The sequence below is a fragment of the Arachis ipaensis genome, chromosome B09, assembly GCF_000816755.2.
Source record: "Arachis ipaensis cultivar K30076 chromosome B09, Araip1.1, whole genome shotgun sequence".
NCBI lineage: Eukaryota > Viridiplantae > Streptophyta > Magnoliopsida > Fabales > Fabaceae > Arachis > Arachis ipaensis.
This window is the reverse complement of record NC_029793.2, coordinates 51,583,222-51,603,071: the sequence shown is the minus strand read 5'-3', so window position 1 is coordinate 51,603,071 and position 19,850 is coordinate 51,583,222. Positions and strand designations below refer to the sequence as shown.

The following is a 19,850-nucleotide window of genomic DNA, read 5'->3' as shown; positions in this document are numbered from 1 at the left end:
CTTTTATATTTACAAGAATAATTTATATAAATAACATATAAATATATATTATAAAATCACAATTTCTATCTGTTACGGATCCAGCCCACAGATCTGGCACCCAAAACGAGCCCCAAATTCGGTCACCCGGGTTCAAACCCGCTCCGCTACTCAAAGGGCTCGAAACCGGTCCGATAAGAACTCCTAACCGACTTTCGAATTCAAATGCCTCTCTTATCTTAACCAAACAAGATAAGATAAGATAGCTACCATCACCTATAAATAGAAGACCCAGATCCCTCTAGGTATTCATTCATTCCTCACATTTTCTACCTCTTAGATCCATTCTGACTTGAGCGTCGGAGTGTCTTTGCAGGTACCACCCCATCGCTCCAGTCAAATAATCCGGCACCCGCCTCGACCCGTAAGTCCCCGATCCATCTCTCAACTCGTACCGGAGGCATCCAGTACATTGGCGCCGTCTGTGGGGAACTTACACGGATTGAGCCGAAATCGCGGATGTACTCGAAGAGCATTCCATTAGCCACCAAGATAACTCCCGAACAAGAAATTCAACCCCCGAACACCAGGAGGCCACACCCCACGGAAGGATAGCAAGCATCATCCACCATGCTACCCCAGCACAAAATAGAGAAAACAGACCCGTCGTCACGGGACCACGACACCTCGAAAACACCGGGGACAAAGCAGCCCAAATAATCTAAGACCTCTGCCTCCGAGTTCAGGAACTCGAAGGCAGAGTTGCCAAGGAAAAACACAACACCGAAAACGGAAGTCACACAACCTCCAGATCAAGATCTCACTGCAGTAGATCGCCAACCTGGCAACACGACGGAAGAGACAATCGAAGCATCTCGCGCGACTCTAGGCGCGAAAAATCACCAGAACGGCGACACAGTAAAAGGTACAATCGCATCGCCTCCCGAGATCTAGGTCATCAACACGATTCAGGCGAAGACCGACGACACCGAGAGACCAAGCGCACAAGAAACGACCACACAATAATGGGGGCTACTCCTTTCACCGAAAGAATCTTAAGAGCAAAACTCCCCAAAGGGTTCGATAAACCCACAGACATGAAGTACAACGGAACCAAGGATCCCCAAGAACACCTAACGGCCTTCGAGGCCAGGATGAACCTAGAAGGTGCCGCCGACGCGGTCTGATGCAGAGCTTTTCCGGTAACCCTAGCCGGACCGACAATCAAATGGTTCAACGCCCTCCCCAACGGATCCATAACCAGTTTTCACAACATTTCACGAAAGTTCATGGCCCAATTTATAACCAGAATCACTAAAACCAAACACCCCATCAGCCTATTAGGGGTCACGCTGAAACAGGACGAGTCCACGAGAAAATACCTCGACCGCTTCAATGATGAATGCTTAATGGTCGACGGGCTCACAGATTTCGTCACAAGCCTCTGCCTAACCAACAGGCTCATGAACGAAGACTTCCGTATGCACCTGACTACCAAACCGATATGGACCATGCACGAGATCCAGAACGTCGCCAGATAATACATAAACGACGAGGAAGTCAGCCAGGTCGTCGCTGCCAATAAACGGCAACACAACAACCCCCAACACGGCAACCCGACTCCCCGACATAACCCACCACCCAGAGAAAATCAGTGGGACCATCCCAAGCCAACAAACACAAACCGACCACCCAGAATTGGCAAATTCTCTAACTACACACCCCTGACAGCCCCAATTACCGAGATATACCACCAAATAGCAGATCGAGGTATCATCCCAAAAGCCCGACAACTCAAAGAAAGAACGGGCGGCCACAAAACCCTATACTACGACTACCACCAAAACCCTTTATTGCGACTACCACTGAGGTTACGGGCACAGGACACAAGACTGTTTCGACCTTAAAGACGCCCTCAAACAAGCCATAAGAGACGGCAAGCTCCCAGAGTTCGCGAAAATCATCAGAGAACCAAAACGCGCAGAAAGAGACAGGTCACCAGAAAGAGAAGGACGCAACCCAAGAACACAAAAACAACCCCCTAGGGAAAACCCAGAGGACGACCCAACCATAATAGTAAACGTTATCACAGGCAAAGACGTATCGGGCAAGTCAAAATCAACACTAAAAAAGGACTTCAAAGTCCTGGCTGTCAGGAACCAAACTCCAACCACCACTGCCAACAACACGATAACGTTCCTACCCGAGGACTGCCAGCACGGCACCTCGGCCGAAGACACCCCTTTCGTTATCTCAGCAAGAATCGAAACAAGACTGGTACGGAGAATACTAGTGGACACCGGCGCAGACTCCAACATCCTCTTCCGAGGAGCCTTTGACAAGCTCGGGCTCCGCAACGACAATCTCCAAACACACCGCAACGACGTCACGGGACTCGGAGACAACTTCCTCAAACCGGACGATTCCATCGCCCTCCCCCTCACCATTGGGACGGGAAACCAAAGGAAGACAGTTTTATCCGAATTCGTACTCCTCAAAGATTCCACCGCCTACAACGTCATCCTCGGAAGAAAAATAATCAATGACTTCTCTGCCGTCATCTTTACCAAATACCTCTTCATGAAGTTCACAACGGAAGACGGCTCCATCGGTACCACCCATGGAGACCGGGAAGTCGCAGCAGAATGTGACAACACCAGCCTAGCTCTATGGAAGAAGACTCGCGACGCGGCCAGTATATTCTTAGCCGACCTGGACACACGACAAGACGGCCAACCTAGGCCAGAACCAGAAGGCGACATGGAAAAATTACAAGTGGGGCAAAGCAAAGACGAATACACCTCCATCAACAGGAACCTCCCGTATGACCTTAAAGAAGACCTTTCCCAACTTCTGAAACAAAACAGAGACCTATTTGCATTTACACCAGCCGACATGCCTGGAATAGACCCCGACCTAATGTCCCATCGGCTAGCCGTAGACCCCAAAGCCAAACCCGTGACACAGAGGAGACGAAAAATGTCCCCAGACCGAGCAGCCGAGGTCAAGAGGCAAGTTAAAACCCTACTCGAAGCCAACTTCATCAGGGAACTATCCTACACGAAGTGGTTGGCAAATGTCGTGCTAGTAAAAAAGTCCAACGGGAAGTGGCGAATGTGCGTCGACTACACGGACCTCAACAAAGCCTGTCCAAAGGACGCCTTTCCCCTATCAAACATCGACGGACTAGTAGACGCCGCATCCGGCCATCGGTACCTCAGCTTCATGGACGCATACTCTGGCTATAATCAAATACCTATGCACCGACCTGACGAGGAAAAAACGGCATTCATCACCCCCGACGGGACATACTGCTACATAGTCATGCCCTTCGGCCTGAAGAACGCCGGAGCCACCTACCAAAGGCTCATCAACAAGATATTCCAGAACCTGTCCGGACCAAATTAGAAGTCTACATAGACAACATGCTCGCCAAGACCGAATCCGGCGAGCAACTCATCAGCGACCTCAAGCTCATAATGAACACCATACGAAAACACCAAATGCGCCTCAACCCGGCAAAATACGCCTTTGGAATGGAGGCAGGAAAGTTCCTCGGCTTTATGATCACACAACGCGGAGTTAAAGCTAACCCAGAAAATGTCGTGCCGTCCTCGAAATGACAAGCCCAAAAAACCTCAATGACATTCAAAAGCTCACCGGCCAGCTCACTGCGCTGTCCCGTTTCCTCGGAGAATCGGCACAAAAAGCAATCCCCTTCTTCAAACTGATGAAGAAAGAAGCCCCCTTTAAATGGGAAGCAGAATGCGAAGAAGCATTCCAACACTTCAAAAAAGTCTTAGCGGAACCACCGGTTCTCGCCAAACCCCAAACAGGGGAGACTCTTTACCTATACCTTTCCATAACGGAAGAAGCACTCGCAGCAGCACTCATCCGCGAAAACGAGAAGAAAGAACAAAAACCCATTTACTTTATAAGCAAAGTCCTACAAGACACGGAAACTCGCTACTCACGCCTAGAAAAGCTAGATCTCTCGCTCCTCACGGCATCCTGGCGCTTGTGACAGTATTTCCAAGCCCATCCCATCACAGTCCAAACTGACCAAGCGGTCAAGCAGGTACTACAAAAACCCGACCTAGCAGGAAGAATGCTAGCATGGTCCATCGAGCTATCCCAATTCCAAATAAAGTTCGAACCCCAAAATACAATCAAAGCACAGGCCATGGCCGACTTCATCGCCGAAATGACTCCGGGGAACTCCACCCCCGAGTCATGGAAACTATACGTTGACGGCTCATCAAACATCACCTCCGGAGGAGCCGGAGTCATACTCGAAAGCCAAAATGGGGTCATAATCAAATAGTCAGTGTGATACGAGTTCCCAGTTTCAAACAATCAAGCAGAATATGAGGCCCTTCTGGCAGGCCTAGCCCTAGCCAAGGAAGTCGGAGCAAAGATCCTGGAAGTAAATACCGACTCACAAGTTGTGAGCTCTCAAATCAACGGAGACTACCAAACGCGAGATCCCCTACTCTAACAATACCTTGCCAAGGTAAACAAACTAAAAGAAGAATTCAATCGCGTAACCATACAGCACGTCCCCAGGGAACGAAATGCCAGGACAGACCTCCTCTCTAATCTAGCCAGCACTAAACCAGGACACGGCAACAAGTCGTTAATTCAGGAAGTCGTTAGAACACCATCTATATCGACCACGACTAATGCCTATCTGACACTCTCCAGCCTGGGATCATGGACCTACCCTATCCTGCAATATCTCCTCAACGGAACACTACCAGAAGACCCCAAAGAGGAAAATGGACAAAAAGAGAAGCTGCCAATTACACAGTCATCGCAGGACAACTATACAAACGCGGATTCTCGCAACCCTTGCTCAAATGAGTCAAACCCGGGGACACGAAGTACATACTCCGCAAAGTCCATGAAGGCTGTTGTGGCCACCACATCGGAGGTAAAACCTTGGCCCAAAAAGTCATCCGGGCTGGATACTTCTGGCCCACGGTTATCTGGGACTCCATGCAGCTGGTAAAAAATTGCAGCAAATGCCAAAAGCACGCCAATGTCCACCAGGCCGCCCCGCACCAGCTCAGCATCATATCGGCAGAACGGCCATTCGGAACCTGGGGGATCGACCTCGTCGGGCCCTTTCCCACGGCACCTGGTCAACTCCGATATCTCATCGTCGCCATAGATTATTATACTAAATGGATCGAGGCCAAACCTCTGGCCCCCATCACGACAACCCAATGCCGAAAATTCTTCTGGCGACAGATCATAACACGGTTCGGGATCCCCGAGATCGTAATCTCGGACAACGGAACCCAATTCACCGACAAGAAATTTAGAGAATTCCTAGAAGGGCTACATGTATCCCACCGTTTCAGTTCGATAGAGCACACCCAAACTAACAGACAGGTGGAATCTGCGAACAAAATAATCGTCAAAGGACTCAAGAAACGGCTCGATGAAGCCAAAGGACTGTGGGCCGACGAACTCGGATCAGTCTTATGGTCGTATCGAATAACCCCCCAAACAGCCACCGGAGAAACGCCCTTTCGATTAACATACGGCGTGGAAGCTGTCATCCCAGTGGAGATAAGAGACCCAAGCCCAAGAAAACGATCAGGGGTAACAACAAGGAAGCAGAACGAGACCTCACCGACAAAATAAGAAGCATAGCCTATATCAAAGAGCTAGCCCTAAAACAAAGAATCAGCCTAAGGTACAACCACGGCGTCATCTGACGAGAATTCGCACCCGACGACCTCATCCTACGACAAAACGACATCGGTACCCCAACCCCAGGGGAAGGAAAACTCACCCCCAATTGGGAAGGCCCGTACAGAATCAAGGTTGCAATCGAAAAGGGAGCATACAAGCTCGAACGACTTAACGGCGTCGAGATCCCGAGGACGTAGAACGCCGCCAACTTACGACGATACTACACATAAACTGACCCCCTAGGTCATCCCTTACCGTGTTTTCCCTCTTTATTTGTTTTCAATTTCAATTTTAATTTCGCACAAGTGTCAATCCCGGGTACTCTTTTCCGCCTTAAACGGAGGGTTTTAACGAGGCCCAAACATCAATAAAACTGCATTGAGCTATTTTATATCTTTTTTCTTTTTCTTTTTCCCCCCTAAATATGGAATAAAAACACGGCCACAACTGGGGGACTGATCACCCCCTGGCCCGAGATACAGATATCCACGAGAAATTGACCCCACGATAGTCCGCCCATCCCAAACAAAGGGAGCGAATAAAAACCAGAAAACAAAACGGCTTAAAAATGGAATATACAAAAGGCCCGAACAGCCAAAACGGCATAAAAACGAAGTTTAGTCAAAGCCACGAATCCACAGTCATACGGCCACACGGCCAAAAACATAAAAACAAAATACTACAATCCAAAACAAGAGATCATAATCACAAACTAATCAAGGTTGACGATCTGGCCATCACGGACAGTCTTGAAAGCTCCCATCACAGACACGTCTGCTCCAGGCGCCAGCACCAAAGCCTGAGCTTTCATCATCTCCTCGATAGTAGCAATGGATTCCTTCACATCAGCAAGCAACACAGCCTTCTCCTCTTTTAAACCCACAACCTTCGCCTTCAAACCAGCCACCTCATCCTTCAAAGTACTAACATCGGCCAAAAGCACGGCTGCCCAGGACTCGGCATCCGAAGCCTTCCTCCGCTTTTCCCCAAGCTGAGACAAAAGAGAAGTCTCAACCTCGGAAAGGCGGAGGATCTCGGCACCAGACTCCTCGGATGACTTCACTGCCTGCTCCCTCGCCAACTCAGCATCTGCAAGTAACCCCTTCAACCTCGCCACATCGGCCTGAGATTGACGAAATTTTTTGTCCAAAAGGCCTACCTGAGCCATCACAGGCTCGGCCTTCCGGACAATCACAGCGGAACGAAGAAGGGAACGGTAAAGGGACTTCGCCTGGAAAGTCACATCACATTCACAGAAGAAATTCTCCGTGCCAAGCATAAGGTGCTCATCAATGAAGGCCGGAGCGTGAAAACGACGATCCATAACCAACGGGACCACACGCTCCCCCTCCACCAAATTCTCACTATCAACATCCTCTGACCGCTTTCGCTTCCGAGAAGCACCCTCCGGTGACACCTCCACCACATCATCATCAACCTCCACACCCCGACTTGACCCTTGGGTGCCACCTTCAGTCAATGCCAAATCCTCAGAGACAGTTCTCGTATCATCAGTACGTCGTGAGGTCGGAGTGGACGGAGTACTGCCAGAAGGAGTCCCCTGAGACAGCTGAGCCTTCAACCTAGCCAGAGTCGTCAAGCCCCCAACCATCTCAACTACAAAATCAAAATAAGGAAAAAGCATAAGTACCCAACATGGAACCAAAAAAAAAGGGCACAGATCACACACCGACATAAGCCCGACAAGCAACTGGATCACCCATCACATCCTTGGGATTAAGAGGACGCTCCCCAAATAACTGCCACAAGACAAGGGCAACATCCCGGTCTTTCGCAGTCAAAAACTCCTGCGTCACCCGGGTGAGAACGGACGGTCCCGCCCCAAAATTCCAATATGTGGGAAACCGCCGTTCACCCTCCAACGTCAGCCAGAACGGATGATGTCCCCTTGCAGGACGGACCTTGAAATACCCACACTTAAACCCATGGAAAGAATCTTCATACAAGCCGAATACCCGACGATGAGGCTGAGCCCTAAACGACATATACCCCTTCTTGTGCTTCCCCTCCTTGGACGGAAGGGTGCACAAGAAGAGGAAAAGGAAAATATTTACGGACACCGGAAGCTCCAGAAACTCGTACACGAGCTCAAAAGTCTAGATCGCCGCCCAACTGTTCGGATGCAGCTAGGACGGCGCCACGGAACATCGGCTCAACAACTGTTGAACGAAGGGAGAAAAAGGCAGCCGCACTCCAAGACGGGTGAACATTGCCTCGTACACCCATAACAAATCCGGAACGGTCGGCGAATCCAAGTTAGTATAACAGACCCTCTCGTCAACCCCCAAAACAGAAAACTCATAATGGCGTTTGGCGTCGCCACCCCCGCAAACAGCCCCCTCATCCTGAAGACGTTGGAGGTCCACCTCCGTTATCCGCGACGGTGTCCCCCACACAACACTGGTTACCCAAGAGTAAAGGGAAGGAACGCCACCCGCAGGTACCACCGGAGCCCCCACACCCTCGGCCCTCTGACGCGCCATACCTAAAACAGCGATGAGCACCACCATCAGCCCAAACCACACGGGAGAAAGCGGCAAGGGAAAACTAAAGCAGATACCACTACCCACTACTAACTACACAACGGTGCTCATCCCCCCTACGAAACCTACCACCACACAAAAAAAAGACAACCCCAATCCACATAGAAAAAACATAGAAATGCAAAGCAGACAAGAATAGAATGACTGCAAAACAAACAAAGGAAAAAGAAGGCTAACCTGGTAATGCGAAGCAAAAGCCTGGAAAATGTTGGAACAGAAGAGCAGGAACACAACCAGGAAAAACAGAACAACACCAGAGTAGAGGGAAAGTACTCTCGAAAGCTTAGAACCAGGAAAAGCAACAAGGGAAAGGAAAATGGGAACCAAAACGGTCTTTAAACCTAAAGAAAAAAGACGAGAATACCCCCAAGTAATAAAACAAAATGCAGAAGGGCAAAAACAGAAAATTTCCCTTGCAATAAATGCTCCTTCGAAAAACCAAAAAGCACGCCTTGAAAAATTAAACGGGCGTAGGAAAACGAAAGGTTCACACCAAACAAACGGCACGGAAGACAAACCAAGCCCCAAAGCAGGAAACCCACTGCCGGGACGCCGACCCGCACGAAAAACAATATCCATCGAACGTCCCGATGAGACGACTAAGCAACCAAAGCCATACCTCTCAGCGACAGAGACCGACCTCGATCACCCTTTCGCTGTGGGGGCAACTGTTACGGATCCAGCCCACGGATCCGGCACCCGAAACGAGCCCCAAACTCGGTCACCCGGGTTCAAACTCGCTCCGCTACTCGAAGGGTCCGAAACCGGCCCGATAAGAACTCCTAACCGACTTTCAAATTCAAATGCCTCCCTTATCTTAACCAAACAAGATAAGATAAGATAGCTACCATCACCTATAAATAGAGGACCCAGATCCCTCCAGGTATTCATTCATTCCTCACATTTTCTACCTCTTAGATCTATTCTGACTTGAGCGTCGAAGTGTCTTTGCAGGTACCACCCACATCGCTCCAATCAAATAATCCGGCATCTGCCTCAACCCGTAAGTCCCCGATCCATCTCTCAACCCGTACTGGAGGCATCTAGTACACTATCCTTTCTCACAAAATATAAATAACGATAATAAAGATGAGAAAAAACATCTAAAATAATAAAACAAATTTGCTTTATAAATAAATTAATGCACATTTAAATACTTAGTAAATTTTTCATAGGCTTTTTCGTCTGTTTCTTAAAAAATATAGGATTAGAGGGGTAAGAACTTAACTCGAAGGTCTCAGTAGAAGAATTTTAAAATTGTCAAAAAAAATATAAAAAAAATTTGTTTTATGACAATGATCATTGCTTGTCTTATAAATCTTTTTTTGGAAAATTCCTTATTTTCTAACTCTTTCAAAACTCACTCTTCAATACTATCCTTTTCTATAAACTATTTTTTTCACAAAATTAACCAATTTAATTTTTCTGTCGGTTATCTTTCTTAATTTCAATCATGGGGCATATCACTCATTTTCTGTTCCTTTTAAAATTTACCATTTTGTCAATCTTTTAGTCAATCTTTTAAAACTACAACACTTCACCGTAATTTCGAATCAATAATCCCAATCACAAATAATCAAACAGTTAAACAAAAATTATACACATTTTAATTACACAAGTACCAATAAATAGACAAACAAATATAAACAACTGCAGTATAATGCATGCCTGTCCTATTGACTATGAGCTCACGTGTCGGATACATTACCAGAACCCAACACATCCAGTAGGTAACTCATATATGGTCTCTCTGTTATGCATCCCCAAGAGAAATATAATCGAGGGAGTGTGTCATTCCACCTTCTCCTGGAGGTATCACTAGGAAGGCAGGGAGAATAAATCGAGAGAGAGTATCCTACCACCTTTTCTTGTGAGGCCGTGGCATATAAAACAAAGGAAAGTGCCTTTTCACCTTAGAACTAGAGAGAGAATGTGGGGGAATAATGTAACACCCTTATTAGCCCAAGTTTTACCTCACGTCGTAAAGCAAAGGTTAATCAGAGATTACGACAGATCTAAGCTCATACATAATATATTTATAGAAAGAATGATATAAACTAGAAGACCGATGAAGAATATAGCTCAGAGGTTTGGATTTGAAAAGCGCAAAATGTACTAAAGAAGCATTTAACTTAAAGCGCAAGGTACGGATAAGAAATATCAAAAGATAGTAGTATAATAGTGTAATATCATAAGGAACTAGCTACGACTTGCGGAGTTTAAGCCGGCTAGCCATATACAAGTATACAGAAACATGACAGTTTAAAAACAGCTTATACAAGTTTTTCTCTCATAATACAAGCCTCTAGGCAAGGATAAGATACAAAAGTGAGAGACATAAAAACAAAATAAACCAAAAAGACTCTAAATGAATCCAAGATCCTCTGCTTCTGTCACCATCCAAAGCAACTCACCGAGGTGGGTTGCGACCTGCATCTGAAAAACACAACAAAGATATGGTATGAGAACCGGAGATTCTCAGTATGGTAACAGTGCCCAGTGATGTAAGATATAAGACCCCGAGACGCCAAAGGCAATCCTAAGCTCCATATCCATCACAAGAGTTCAATCTTAAAGCATACTAAGACAGATAAGCATAGCTGTATAAACGTTAACATAAATAAACCGGGTAGTCTATCTTAGGAGATTTCTATTCTAACTAACACCACTGTCCCACAGCCTTCACCAACTGATCTTCCATGCGATCCCATCGCCACCGCCTTCCAAACCTCCTCAATCCCAGAAGAAAGCACAAGTAATATACTATACAAGTAACTCACAAGTAGAAGCATATAAGGCAAATAAATCAGATAGCAATTAGGCATATTAATCAATTAGGCAAACCATTACAAGTAAGCAAAGCATACAAACAGATAGAAAATACATATGATAAATGCCTGCCCTACTGGCTGTGATATCATATTGTCGGTTCAACTTCCAATCCGACACATCTCCATGGAGACGTCGCCCTACGGAATCCTTGTATGGGAACCCCCGAGATATAGTGCTCGGATCACTATCTAGGGTTTTGCGCCTGTACGCTCTATAGATCCGAAGGGATGCGAGCGGGATACTCTTGCCTCAGACCTCACATCCCAACGTAAGCGGGATTAACCACCGTCCCTGCCGGGCGCATAGCGTCACATAATCTCAGTATAAACAATACTTCAATGGTTTTCATAAAACATTTTCAGTATACATATGGATCTATCATCTCAATCAGAGTCCTCGACTCACCACAACCACTGTAAATTCACATCTCAGCTCCAAACTCAATAGTTTCTCAATTCTCGTCTCATACCTCTACCATACAACACATAACACCAAGCTATCCTCAACAGGCCAGAAACCTAGGCCTCCGCTTTCTAATTTATCATAAAATCATGTACTAGAACCCTTAAGTTATATCCCATGTTCTAATACTCAAAACTAGGCCCAAAAGTCTTAAAATGGTGTTAGAGAAGCTTACAACCTTGTTGGAAAGGTAGAATAGTTGAAAAACAAGTAAAATTTGAGAAATAGGGCGTGTGCGGCCGCACAGGGGTGTGTGCGTGCGCACGCCCATAAATTTTTAAAAGTGTGCGTACGCACAGGGGTGTGTACGTACGCACAGGTGTCAAAACTCAAAATAGTCTGTCCACTCGCACGACCTGTGCCAGCGTCCCAACAGACTGGCTTTCCCAACGTGTGCGTCCGCACAGGTTGAAATTCTTCCTTAGATATGTGCGCGCACAAGCTGTGCTAACGCTGCAAACAAAGCGCACTTCCCTGCCTGTGCGTGCGCACAGATGTGTGCATCCGCACAGGTCAAAATTCTTGCAGGGTGTGTGTCCGCACGAGGGTGTGCGCCCGCACATATCAGAAAACATGAAATTCTGCAACTTTGCAGAATTTCAGCTTTTTCACACCAACTATGAATGACCATAACTTCCTCTACAAAATTCCAATTTTCACAAACTTTATATCGATTTAAAGGGTTTTCAAAGATCTTTAATTCTAAAAAAATTTCAATCAAATTCGAAAACTGAGGCATAAGTTATGATCAAACAAAGTTCATTAAAATCCCAAATTTACCAAACTTCACCATTTACACAATTTCTTACCATACACATTCCAAATCATACCTAACCATTTAAAAACTCCATCTTTCATCAAAATTAACCTGTTGAGCCATAATACACCAACATTACCACATTTTCTTTCACACCTCATCATCTTCAACATCAACACCAATATATCACTTTATCTCTATAATTTCTCATTTTCAAGCTCGTTCATGCATCACATTAATATCCATCAATATGCAAGCATTCAAAATCATAAATGATCATATCTCAATATCATCATTTCTCAACATACAACATCTATCCAACATACAACATCAATCAACTATCATCAACAACTATATAATTCCATCCAATCCTATAAGTCCCTAGCCTAAGTGTCCATGAATAATATATACTACATAGAGGAAACCGAAACCATACCTTGGCTGATTCCCTTATGTACCAAAACCCTAAATGAGCACAAAGCGCTTTTAACCACAATCCAAGCTTTCACTTCCACTCCAATAAGCACAATTTAGTTCCAAAAGCTCCCAAGCCCACAACAATCAAACTTTATGCATATAAATCACCCCAAAACAACCTAGGGCTCCAATTAAACATAATTTCACAAGGGTTTAATGGTTCTTACCTCTTCCAAAATATTTGGATGTCAAGACCCAAGGCTAAGTAAGGCTTAGAGCAAACCTAAACATCCAAAATCACAAAAATTCATTTAACCCCAAAGCCCTAGGAACCGAAATTTTGGAGAGAAGAATAGAAAAGATTTTGTGGTTACCTCTCCATTTTCTTGTATGGGTTTTGTAGAGCTCTTCACGAGGAACGTGTAGCCACAAATGGTGCGGCGATCGGAGCTCTTTAGCTCAAGATATGAGCTCCGAAAGATTGAGGTGAATAGTGCTTCTTCTTCCTCTCTTCCCCTTTCTATTTTCTGAAGTGTGTGTTGTGTTTTGTGAGTGAAAAGGGTTCACCTAAGTGCTTATATATATTGGGCTTGGGCCCAACTTGGACCCGGTCCAACCCGTTAGCATTTTTAGCCTGTTTGGCTCAACTTCGGGCCAAACCTTTAAAATTAACGCCCGGTTTTCAACTTCTAATATTTTTCTAAAGTTTTTGACTATTTTTACTTTTTCTCGTGTGGTACTGGGCAGACTTGAACTAGTTCAACCGGTTCAACTGCCGATTCGTGGTTTTTCACGATTTTTTGCAGAAAGCACATTTTCTGACTCAGAAAGACCTACTGAGTCCGAAAATCACCTTTAAATCCTCAAATTCTCACTCTAACTTTTCGAAGTCTAATTAGGGCAATTAATCACTTAATCAACTGGTTGATTAGTTGCGGTCCTTACATTCTACCCATCAAATAAGAAATTTTTCCATCAAAATTTGAATTACCTGAGAATAGCTTGGGATAATCCTTTCGCATCTCGGACTCCAACTCCCAAGTATGCTCTTCTACTCCAGCTCGCTTCCAAGCTACTTTAACCAACTGAACTTCCTTTCCTCGGAGCTTCTTTACACTAGTGTCGTCGATTCTCACTGGCGTCACTTGGAAAATCAAGTTCTCCCTCAACTCGACTAACTCAGGCTCCAACACATGAGCCGCATCCGATGTGTACTTATGAAGTTGTGACACATGGAATACGTCATGTAAGTTAGACAGATAAGATGGTAAAGCGACTTGATATGCCACCGGTCCAAATCTCTTCAAAATCTCAAATGGTCCTATATATCTTGGGTTCAGCTTCTTAGTCTTAATCGCCCTTCCAATCCCAGTTGTCAGTGTAACCCTAATGAATACGTGCTCTCCCACTTCAAAATCTAATGGTTTCCTCCTTTGATCCGCATAACTTTTCTGTCGACTCTGGGCAGTTAGAATCCTTGCACGAATCTTCTTAATATTCTCAGTAGTCTCTGCTATTACCTCAGGACCCAGAATACTTGCTTCACCAGATTCATACTAACAAAGTGAAGACTGGCACTTCCGTCCATACATGGCTTCATACGGAGCCATCCCAATGCTCGCATGAAAGCTGTTGTTGTACGCAAATTCCACCAATGGCATGTAACGGTCCCAACTTCCAGGTTGATCCAGAACACATGCTCTCAGCATATCCTCCAATGTCTGTATAGTCCTTTCTGACTGTCCATCCGTCTGTGGATGATACGCCGTACTAAGACATAGTCTCGTACCGAAAACCTTTTGAAAAGCTCCCCAAAACCTTGATGTGAATCGGGAATCACGGTCTGATACTATGCTCGACGGCACACCATGCAACCTTACTATCTCCCTGATATACAGTCTTGCTAGCTCTTCGATAGAACAGTTTACTCGAATAGGTAGAAAATGAGCAAATTTGGTTGAGCAATCCACGATCACCCAAATCGCATCACATCCCGACCTAGTCCTTGGTAAACCGGTCACAAAATTTATTGCAATTCCTTCCCACTTCCACTGAGGAATCTCAAGTGGCTGTAACATTCTCGATAATTTCTGATGTTCTATCTTCACTTTCTGGCAAGTCAAACATTTGGATACCACTGTAGCTACATCACCCTTCATCCCAGGCCACCAAAACATCTTCTTTAAGTCATAATACATCTTTGTGCCTCTGGGATGAATAGAAAACCCATTGCTGTGAGCTTCTGACAACAAATGTTGTCTCAAACTTCCAACATCCGGTATACAAATCCTTCCCTTGTATCTTCATAATCCTTCACCATCCTTACTGAATTCTTCACGCCTTTTATCACCAACTGGGTGAAACAATTGCTGAAGCTTCTGCTCATCTTGCTGAGCCCTTTGTATATCTGATTTAAACGTGCTTGAGATTTGTAGCTGGTTCAAACAAGCTCTTCCGGCAACTTCACCAATATCCAGCTTAAGATCAACAAACTTATTTACTAGCTCCTCTTCCTTGATTCTCATCCAAGCTATTGTTAAAGATTTCTGACTCAAAGTGTCTGCTACTACATTCACCTTTCCAGGATGATAACTCAGCTCAAAATCATATTCTTTCAGCAACTCCATCCACCTCCTCTGACGCATATTTAGCTCTTTCTGATCAAAGATGTACTTGAGACTCTTATGATCATAAAAGACGCTAAACCTCACTCCATACAAGTGGTTCCTCCAAATCTTCAATGCAAACACGATCGCCGCTAATTCCAAGTCATGAGTGGGGTAATTCACCTCATGCGGTCTCAGCTGACACGATGTGTAAGCCACCACATTCTGATGTTGCATCAACACGCAACCCAAACCTTTCAGTGACGCGTCACAATATTCTTCAAATGGTTCATGCGGTTCTGACAAGATTAAAACAGGTGCTGAAGTTAACTTCTGCTTCAAAGTCTGAAAACTCTCTTCGCACTCCAACGTCCACACAAATGGCACCTCTTTCCTCGTTAATTTCGTCATCAGTAGCGCAATCTGGGAAAATCCTTCGATAAACCTCCGGTAATATCCGGCTAAACCCAAGAAGCTTCTTACTTCCATCACCGTCGTCGGTCTTTCTCATTCCATCACCGCTTCTACCATAGAAAGGTCTACGACTATTCCCCCTTTGCTCACCACGTGGCCTAAGAACTTCACTTCCTCCTTCCAAAACTCACACTTCGACAACTTAGCATACAATTTCCGCTCTTTCAGGATTTGTGGTACAATCCTCAAATGCTCCTCATGTTCCTTTGCCGTCTTGGAGTAAACTAAGATGTCATCTATGAAAACCACCACGAATTTGTCCAAAAAGGGATGAAAGACTCTGTTCATGTAATCCATGAAAACAGCAGGTGCATTCGTTAACCCAAAGGACATTACCGCAAACTCGTAGTGTCCATAACGTGTCCTGAACGCAGTCTTAGGGATATCATCCTCTTTCACCCTTATCTGATGGTAATTGGATCTCAAATCTATCTTGGAAAACACTCCAGCTCCTTGCAGTTGATCCATCAAGTCATCTATTCTTGGAAGCGGGTACTTGTTCTTCACTGTCACTTTGTTCAACTGTCGATAATCCACGCACAAGCACATTCCTCTATCCTTCTTCTTTACCAATAAAACTGGCGCTCCCCACGGTGATACACACGGTCGAATGAACCTCTTGTTCATAAGCCTTTCCAACTGAGTCTTTAACTCTGCCAGCTCTATCGGAGCCATTCTATACGGCGCAATCGACACTGGTCCGGCTCCCAGCACCAATTCAATCGCAAACTCGATTTCCCTTTGAGGTGAAAACTCACGGATATCTTCTGGGAATACTTCCGGAAATTCCTTAACCACTGGTATCTGATCCAAGTTCTGGGCATCACCCAACACATTAGCAACCAACAGAATATAACCCTGACACTCCTTCCCACTACAATGCACCATTACAGAGTTCAGGTAATACCTTGTAGCTACCACTGCTCCATTCTCTCCTTCCAGTATAAACCGAATAGTCCGTTCAAAGTAATCCAACAAAACCCGATTCTTTGATAACCAATCAAACCCCAAAATCATCTCCAATCTAATCATTGGCAAACAGATCAAGTCATGCACAAATTTTCTATCCTCAAGTTTGAACCTTACTTGTCTACAACCTGACCTAGTCATAACTGTCTGATGCGGAGTATGTACATGCAGATTATAAGGTAACTCTGACACTTTCAAGCCTAATTCCTCAATTTTAGTGAATGAAATAAACGAATGCGAAGCTCCAGTATCATATAATGCAACTAAGGACTTATCACCAATTAAACATATACCTCTCATCAACAGATCCGCCTTAGAAGCATCCTTGGCATTCACAGTAAAGACTCGACCTTGATGCTGACTCTGGCCCGCATTCTGGTTCCTCCCATGAGTGCAATCCCTCGCAATGTGGCCAGGCAACCCACAATTGAAACAACCACCTAAACCAATTTTGCATGAGTCATAAGGATGGAAACGTCCACAACGTACACAAGCCAAATCCAGAAAATTCTTACTCGGATTTCCTCTCCCTTTAACATAATGAAACTGAGTCTGAGTGTTCTTCCTGAAATCTCCTTGACCTTGAGGTGCATATCTTTCTCTTTTGAAGCTTTGACCTCTAGGATGGACATACTTGCCACACCCCCGACTAGAACTCCCTCCATGAGCGTCCTTGGATGCCGCCACAGTCTTGGCATACTTCTCCACCACTCTCGCCTTATTCACCAAGTCAGAGAAGACACGGATCTCCATAGGCGCCACAACAGTCATAATGCTATCCTTTAAGCCCCTCTGGTACTTAATACACTTCCAGCTCTCAAAAGTCTCCGGGGCACCTTGACATACCCTAGAAAACCTACAGAGCTCCTCAAACATGTTGGTGTAATCTGCCACCGACATGGAACCTTGCTTCAGCTGTATCAGTTTCATCTCATTTGCTTCCCTTGTAGACTCAGGGAAATACTTCTTATAGAAGGCCGTTTGGAACACTTCTCACAGAATGTCGGCGTTCTGAAGTTGTAGCAAGTGACACTCAGCTTGCCACCAGGGCTGGGCCTCTCCCGCTAGCTGATAAGCGTTAAACTCTACATATTGATTAAGTGGAACATGCTGCGCTTGTAAAGCACACTCCATAGCCTGGAACCAGTGGTCCGCTTCAGTAGGGTTAGTGGATCCTCGGAAAGTTGGTGGATGAACCTTGAGGAACGTCGCCAAGGTCATCGGAACTCCTCCCGTGTTATCTCTGTTACCCTCAGCATTATCATTGGCATTTCCTTCTCTGTTCACATTGTGATTCCCCACCGGTTGACCTAACCTTTGCACAGCTTGCAGAGTCGCAGCATCATTAGCTTCCATAGCATTAGTGAGATTTGCCATTGCCGCCATGAATTCGGCATGATTATCAGCTGGTTGCTTATTCCTACTTTCTCGGGTACGTGTTCGACCTCGCCCGCGAGTGGCCATGTAGGGTTTCTGTCTACACCAAACAATCGATATCAAGGTGATCAGTCTCAATATCAAAAGAATAGTGCTTCAATTATCCCAAAAAGGCACTCACAAACAAGCATGCTATGCAATATCAAATAGATAACCTAATAGCATCAAAGAAAAGACACACAGAGTATGCAATGAAGCACAATCGGTCCATCCCTCAGGCTCACGAGGAAAAACCGCTCTGATACCACTAAATGTAACACCCTAAAAAGCCCAAGTTTTACATCGCGTCGTAAAGCAAAGGTTAATCAGAGATTACGACAGATCTAAGCTCATACATAATATATTTATAGAAAGAATGATATAAACTAGAAGCCTGATGAAGAATATAGCTCAAAGTTTTGGATTTAAAAAGCGCAAAACGTACTAAAGAAGCGTCTAACTTAAAGCGCAAGGTAGGGATAAGAAATATCAAAAGATAGTAGTATAATAGTGTAATATTATAAGGAACTAGCCACGACTTGCGGAGTTTAAGCTGGCTAGCCATATACAAGTATACAGAAATATGACAGTTTAAAAACAGCTTATACAAGTTTTTCTCTCATAATACAAGCCTCTAGGCAAGGATAAGATACAAAAGTGAGAGACATAAAAACAAAATAAACCAAAAAGACTCCAAACGAATCCAAGATCTTTCGCTTCTGTCACCATCCAAAGCAACTCACCGAGGTGGGTTGCGACCTGCATCTGAAAAATACAACAAAGATATAGTATGAGAACCAGAGGTTCTCAGTATGGTAACAGTGTCCAGTGATGTAGGAGATAAGACTCTGGGACGCCAAAGGCAATCCTAAGCTCCATATCCATCACAAGAGTTCAATCTTAAAGCATACTAAGACAGAGAAGCATAGCTGTATAAATCTTAACATAAATAAACCGGGTAGTCTATCTTAGGAGATTTCTATTCTAACTAACACTGCTGTCCCACAGCCTTCACCAACCGATCCTCCATGCGATCCCATCGCCACCGCCTTCCGAACCTCCTCAATCCCAGAAGAAAGCACAAGTAATATATAATACAAGTAACTCACAAGTAGAAGCATATAAGGCAAATAATTCAGATAGCAATTAGGCATATTAATCAATTAGGCAAACTATTACAAATAAGCAAAGCATACAAACATAGAAAATGCATATGATGAATGCTTACCCTACTGGCTGTGATATCATATTGTCGGTTCAACTGCCAACCTGACACATCTCCATGGAGACGTCGCCCTTTGGAATCCTTGTATGGGAACCCCCGAGATATAGTGCTTGAATCACTATCCAGGGTTTTGTGCCTGTACGCTCTATAGATCCGAAGGAATGCGAGCGGGATACTCTTTCCTCAGACCTCACATCTCAACGTAAGCGAAATTAACCACCGTCCTTACGCCGCCGCTACCTCGACAGGCAGGATTAACCACCGTACCTGCCGGGCACATAGCGTCTCATAATCTCAGTATAAACAATACTTTAGTGATTTTCCGAAAACATTTTCAGTATGCATATGGATCTATCATCTCAATAAGAGTCCTCGACTCACCACAACCACTGTGAATTCACATCTCAGCTCCAAACTCAATAGTTCCTCAGTTTTTGTCTCATACC

General features: G+C 44.9%; 1 protein-coding gene across 1 annotated transcript; it reads right to left on the bottom strand.

Moving 5' to 3' along the window:
• LOC107615450 lies at positions 15,828-17,693 on the bottom strand. Its single transcript, XM_021111884.1, has 4 exons — positions 17,057-17,693; positions 16,397-16,906; positions 16,131-16,300; positions 15,828-16,007 (listed from the first exon to the last, which is right to left on the bottom strand). Exons 1-4 carry the CDS (start codon positions 17,691-17,693, stop codon positions 15,828-15,830), a joined length of 1,497 nt encoding a protein of 498 aa, XP_020967543.1.

Coding starts and splice junctions, on each gene's coding strand:
- LOC107615450 (XM_021111884.1), bottom strand. CDS start 17,693: ATGAAACTGATACAGCTGAAGCAAGGTTCCATGTCGGTGGCAGATTAC. Junction 16,907..17,056: donor GGCGGATCTGTTGATGAGAG/GTATATGTTTAA, acceptor CGCATCAGACAG/TTATGACTAGGTCAGGTTGT. Junction 16,008..16,130: donor ATGGACACTACGAGTTTGCG/GTAATGTCCTTT, acceptor GTTTACTCCAAG/ACGGCAAAGGAACATGAGGA.